Source organism: Myotis davidii, unplaced genomic scaffold (assembly GCF_000327345.1).
Source record: "Myotis davidii unplaced genomic scaffold, ASM32734v1 scaffold478, whole genome shotgun sequence".
Classification (NCBI taxonomy): Eukaryota; Metazoa; Chordata; class Mammalia; order Chiroptera; family Vespertilionidae; genus Myotis; species Myotis davidii.
In genome coordinates, this window is record NW_006289570.1 from 154,882 (window position 1) to 161,652 (window position 6,771).

The 6,771-nt window shown below is 48.2% G+C and overlaps 1 protein-coding gene across 1 annotated transcript in view; it reads right to left on the reverse strand.

Annotated features, from left to right (window-relative positions):
* Positions 1 to 6,771, reverse strand: part of MYO1H (myosin IH) — a 58,279-nt gene that overhangs the window by 20,313 nt on the left and 31,195 nt on the right. Inside the window, 6 exon segments of the mRNA XM_006762021.2 lie at positions 498 to 592; positions 1,878 to 1,969; positions 3,722 to 3,802; positions 4,091 to 4,183; positions 4,491 to 4,583; positions 6,396 to 6,515. Coding sequence (XP_006762084.1) covers positions 498 to 592; positions 1,878 to 1,969; positions 3,722 to 3,802; positions 4,091 to 4,183; positions 4,491 to 4,583; positions 6,396 to 6,515 — 574 coding nt within the window.

Below are 6,771 nucleotides of genomic sequence, written 5' to 3' on the forward strand. Positions count from 1 at the left end.
ATACATGGGAAGGCACAGCCTTCACACTGACCATCATACCCGGGAAGGCACAGCCTTCACACTGAGCATGGTACCCAGGAAGGCACAGCCTTCACAATGAGCACCCTACATGGGAATGCACAGCCTTCACACTGAGCATCGAGGTGCCAGTGGCATCTTCTCCACTTGTGGCAACCGGATGTCTCTAGACTCTGTCAGACGTCCCTGGGGGACATCCGGAGAACCAGGTCCTCAATGCTAACCTCATGGCACACACACTCCATTCTATATCCCCATGAGCTGCCACGGGAATGCACAGCCTTCACACTGAGCATGGTACAGTGCCCTAGCCGTTAGTAAAGAACACCACACCAGGGAATGGCATTGAGACAATGGAGGGGCACTGAGTTCCAGGGGAGACTATGCCTTGGGTGAGGGAGCGCCTGGGAGGGACGTGCAGCCTTTCCCCAGAGGACACGGAGGCCCTGCCTGGCTGCGGCCTGTGCCCAGGGACCCACCTTTGGTGCAGTAGGTGACCTCCCCCGCGTAGTGGAACAGTCGGAACTCCATCCAGCCAATCCTCTTGCGGCCGTTTGGACCCGCCAGCTTCCGGCTGCGGCGAGATGGACACAGACACAAGCTGAGCCTTTCTCATCACGGCAGCAAAATGCACCGAAGTACAAAGCAGAGGGAGCGGGGGCTCTGACGGGGCTCAGGACCCCACAGCCAGCTGAAGGCTGGCACGGACAGCGGACCACCGGGGGCAGCTCCCAGGAAACCCTGCTGCTGTCTCATCCTGGTGAGACCAAGGGCTAACAGGAGACCCTCCCTTCCCACACACTGAGGAATAAAAACAGGTATGAACCGCAGAAACAGTTACTTTTACAGTGAAGTCACTTCCATTTTTCCGGGTGACAACTAAGAAACGATTTTACCACCTTACATCATTATGATGTCGCGAGACTAAAATACTCATGAAATATCATATTTCGGATTGTGGTGATTCCTAATGTTTAAGTAACTTTTTCTTGACATGTATACACACACACACACATATCCTCAGTGTATACAGCTCAACAATCTTTCTTTCATGAAGTTATAGACTGTTCATTCTAACGGCTGTATTTCATTCCATATGTGAATATACCACAATTTATTTTTCCATTCTTGATTCATTTAGTTATCCAATTCGTTTTACATATCATTTTAACATTCTACAAGAGGTTTGATAAAGCCACTACCATTTATGGAATCCTTACTATGGTCAGAAATTGCACCGGATGACTTATACAGTCACTTATAATTCTAGATGGTAGGTATATTAACATCCCCACCTTGTAGAATGGGAAACACAGACGCAAGAGTGTTGGTTTGGTTCAGTGGATAGAACATCGGCCTGTGGACTGAAGGGTCCTGGGTTCGACTCCAGTCAAGGGCACATACCTGGGTTTTGGGATGTGCAGGAGGCAGCCAATCAATGATTCTCTCTCATCATTGATGTTTCTCTCTCTCTCCCCCTCTCCCTTCCTCTCTAAAATCAATAAAAAAAATTTTTTGACGTGGAATTCGAGTTTGATTTTTTACTAACAAAAAGGATGCATATACAGCAAGTCCTCACTTAACATAGTCAATATGTTCTTGGAACGGTGGCAAAAGAACATATAATAAAACCACTTTTACCATAAGCTGTTTGATGTAAGAGTCAAGTTTCTACAGCATCTCATCAACCTTATAATGGAAACAACCTTACCCGAGGGCCTGCTGAATATGACTGTGTGCATCATAACGGGATTTCTACTACGAAGACGTAGCTGTACTCTTGGGGAGCACCGCCCACCTCCCGAAGAAAACGGATATGCCCTGCAACGACGCAACAGCTCCTCACACGCAATACCTACGTTTGGAAATGCGCATGCTTCCCCACTTTCTCTTCTAACTTCTCCAGGAAACTCAAGTCAGAAGCGGGACCAGGACGGATACATTCTTCATCCTTCAAACGAAGAAGAGAAGCCTCGAGCCACAGCAACACACCCCACCACGTCCAAGTTTAAACACGCTCACCAGCTCTGACAATGTCCTGCACTCACATGCGGTCATCTCACTCAAGTTCAGGGGAACGTTTCCGGGGAGGGGGCCTAACCCATCACATGTTCTCAGATTTTTTTTTTTTTCAAGAGAACCACGGAACCAGAGAGACTGGAAATTCCATGAGAAAGCAGCTCTGCCACCTCAGAGCTGAGGCTTATCCCCAAAGTCTTCCCAAAGACACCCCACACCTTCCATGCCCAGCTTGCTTACACACGCAACCTCATTTTTTTCTTAACTACGCATCTCTGGCAAGGAACATACAGATCCCCCTTTACTCAGAGCAAAGCCTCATGGGAAACAAACTATAAAACCACTTGGGCCTAACGTCTCGTATTTCTCGAGCTCTGCCTTTGTGTTTTCTATTCTGGGTCCTCCCCAGCGATAACATTTCACTGGCCATCTTTAAAAAAATAACGATGAGCCTGGCTGGTGTGGCTCAGCAGTTGAGAGTCAACCCAGGAGCCAAGAGGTTGCCGGTTCAATCCCCAGTCAGGGCACATGCCCAGGTTGTGGGCTCCATCCCCAGTAGGGGACGTGGAGGAGGCAGCTGATGGATGACATTCCTCTCTCATTGATGTTTCTATCTCTTTACCCCTCTCTCCCTTCCTCTCTCTCTCTCTCTCTCTCTCTCTCGCTCTAAAAATATATAACATTTTTAAAAAATTAAAGATGAATCAACCATGTAGCTTTTATTAAAACAACAGTAACAACAATAAAAACCTGGTTAAGGTTGGCAAGACAACTCTTATTAAGTAGCATTTTTATGCTGATCTTATTAATGGAGAACCAATGGGATTAAGTACTTTTTACTAAAATATCTTTTGTTAATCCTCACCTGAGGATATTTTTTCCCATTGATTTTTAGAGAGAATGGAAGGGAGGGGGAGATTCAGAAGGAGAGAAACATCGATGAGAGAGACGCATCAACTGGTTGCCTCCAACACATGCCTGACCGGGCTGGGCATTGAGCCTGCAACTGAGGTACATGCCTGTGACCAGATTCGAACCCAGGACTCTTCAGTCCACGGGTCGACACTCTATCCACGGAGCCAAACTGGCTAGTGCCCCAAATACCTTAACATACTGGTCTAGCAGTCCCCCCGAGCCTTGAATGTACAGACACTCGCGTACGTCAGCCCGTGCTTCCCCAGATGTCCCCATGGCTGGTGCCCTCACCTCCTTCGGGTCTTTGCTCAGATGTCACCTTCTCAGTGAGTCCTTCCTGAACCATCAAGGATCTAAAATGGAGCTGCCCTCCCCAGCACCTCTCATCTCGTCCTTTTTCTCCATTGCACAGTCTACACACGTTGCCCGTTAACCTGTTTGTTGTCAGTCTCTCCCTGCTAGAATCCAAAGCCTGCACTGGTTTTCCACTGCTGAGTCCCAAAGCACAGGGCACAATCCTGGCCCAAAGCAAGCGTCCGATGAGTGTTTGTCGAATGAATGAATGAATGAATGAATGAAGCCTGAGTGCTCACCACGGGACAGGCATGGCTCTGAGCCCTCTGCCTACATCATCTCACTACATGTGTCCTCCCAACTCCTCTCGGAGGCAAGTGCTGTTCTCGCTGTACCCGTTTCAAGAGGATGCAAGTCCTTGCGTGCATCGTGAACACCGGGTAAATGAGCTCTAAGTCAACGGTAATTGTCTCACCAGGATGGAGATGATTCCTTTGTGTCTTTCTTCAACCAAGTCACAGATGATCTTGTTGTTGAAATACTGAATCGGCTCCCACTGAAATGACAAAGAGGAAAGAATTCTCCATGGAGGATTTGGATGAGCAGAAGATGTATTTCTTTTAAATGGGTTTTCCGACATTTTTTCGAAAACCCGATTTATATCTCTAACATTAAAAATAATAATCCTTTCTGAATATCAAAATAACTTCCTGGGAAATGGGCAGAGAAGGAGTACAGAATAATTCTCAGTACTAATCAGGGAAAATCGCCAATGAAATCCCGTGTCTCAAGGAGATGCCTCTCACGAGGTTATCAAATGGGAAGAAAACACCAAGACATTTACCTCTATCCCTTCCATTTCATATTCTGCCTGCTCCGCCTTTAGGGTTCTCTCGATTAACAGCTGCTGGAGCTTCTCGTTGCAGTAAACTGCCCCCTTCCCCTCTGGTAACAACCACACTGTTGTGTCCATAAGTTTGTTTGTTGGTTTTGTTCGTTCATTTGTTGCTTTCGGTTTTACTGTAGTCCCTTATTTTTAAGGATGCTTTCTAATTCAGAAAGACCAAAATCCTTATTAATCAAATACTCGAGTGAGCAGACCACAAGACTCGAGCTAGAAGACAATTGCCTTTTCCATGGTTATTCTACTGCTAGAACCGCCCGTCTGTACAAATCTGGAGAATTTCTGGGAACGAGGAAATCAACTCCCATCACATTAGCGAGGCCTGAAGCCAGACTCGGACCCGAAAGATGCACCCAGGGCCTCACCCATTCTTGTCGAAGACTTCGAACCCGTAGATGTCCAGCAGCCCGATCACGGTTTTCTTGGTGAACTCCTACTCAAGAGAGTACACCGCTCATCTTTAGGCCTTTCTCGCCGAGACGCTCAGATCCCAGCGGCTGCCCCCAAAGCGGGGCCGTGGCCACAAAGCTCATGCCTTCTCTCTCCACCAGTGGCTCCCAGAAGCAGCTCCGGGTGGAAACATTTCCCTAGCTCACTCCCGCCTGCAGCCTGTCCACTTCCCACCCACTTCCCGCCCATCACCCGAGCAGGGACGCCTCCCCTCCCGATTCACTGCCTTGCTTAACCCTCTCCAACTGGACTCCCAAGCTCTCATTTGATCTGGAAGGAAAAAAGGGAGGGAGGGAAAGACCCTTATAGACAAACAGCCAAGGAGACATCTATCCAGGGAAAAGACAGGTGGGACAGATGTCATTTAAAGTAGAGGGCCAAGTGCTATGGGCAAGGATGGATAGTGAGAGAGAGCATACCTATTTTTCAGGGACACAATGGAACATTCTGAATGGTGTGCAGGCATACTTCGTGTTATAGTGCCTAGCCTTACCGCACTTCCCAGATGTTGCGTTGTTACAAATTGAAGGAAAGACCCTCCACCAGCAAACAGCTCACTCCCGCCTGCGGCCTGTCCACTTCCCGCCCATCACCCGAGCAGGGACGCCTCCCCTCCCGATTCACTGCCTTGCTTAACCCTCTCCAACTGGACTCCCAAGCTCTCATTTGATCTGGAAGGAAAAAAGGGAGGGAGGGAAAGACCCTTATAGACAAACAGCCAAGGAGACATCTATCCAGGGAAAAGACAGGTGGGACAGATGTCATTTAAAGTAGAGGGCCAAGTGCTATGGGCAAGGATGGATAGTGAGAGAGAGCATACCTATTTTTCAGGGACACAATGGAACATTCTGAATGGTGTGCAGGCATACTTCGTGTTATAGTGCCTAGCCTTACCGCACTTCCCAGATGTTGCGTTGTTACAAATTGAAGGAAAGACCCTCCACCAGCAAAGAGATGTGACTGGCTTTATCGCGATACTCGCTTTACTGCCGTCTGCAATGAGCCCGCAGTCTCTCTGAGGCAGGCCTGAACTGAGCTGATGTCTCCCAAATCTGCCCCGCACAGCCTTAACCTCCACGAGTTCCGCCCCATCCACATACCTTGACTTTGCGTACCATTTCCTTCATTGCTAGCTTTGAGTAAATCCCCTTTTCATTTAAATTCCACTTAAAAAGGAAGTGTGATCAGAGGGTGAGTTCAAAGGAGTCGTCGTATTTTTTTCTGATACACACTGAATATGCTACTGTTGAGAGTAAACGTTTCTGTATATACTTCAAGCATCTGGCATGCTTCACACGCTCTGCGTCCCGTACTTTGGGACACACTGGGAGAATCATTCAGCAGGCACTTTAGGGAGCCTACTGTGTGCTCGGTGCTGGGAATGTAATCGGCTGCCTCCTGCACGTCCCACACTGGGGATGAAGCCCAATTGGTGTGAGGAGATACTGTCCCTACCCATCAGGAGCTTATGGTTAATTCTCACAAATTGTTTAGGGTTACAGTGTAAATTATTGTTTTAATTTTTTGTATTGATTTCAGACAGGAAGGGAGAGGAAGAGACTGATAGAAATATCAACGATGAGAGAGAATCATTGATCGGCTGCCTCCTGCACGTCCCACACTGGGGATGAAGCCCAAAACCCGGGCATATGCCCTGACCAGGAATCAAACCATGATGACCTCCTGGTTTATGGATCGACGCTCAACCACCGAGCCGTGCCAGCCGGGCAACGATGTAAATTATAAAACATCACCACGTTCGTGAGAACAAGCCATCCAACCCGTGGGCACTGACCTTGTTCACTAAGGAGGAGTTGATTTTGTTCACCAGCCACGTGAATGTGCGCCCATAGACAGCCTTCGCCATGGCGTCTCTGGCGTAGACAGAGTTTTCTAGCGTCAGTGGGCAGATCACCTGAGAACAACAGGTGCATCATTACAGAGGTTAAAAAAGTCCCCAGAGTTTTCAAAGCAGCCTTTTTAAAAAGATTTTGAATAGATGTTTAGAGAGAGGGGAGGAGAGAAAGAGAGAAACATCGATGTGAAAGTGAAACATTGATCAGCTGCCTCCGGCACGCCCCCTACTGGGGGTCAAGCCCGCAACCCTGGCATGTGCCCTGATGGGGAATCGAACCGGCAACCTTTTGGTGCACAGGACAACACCCAACCAC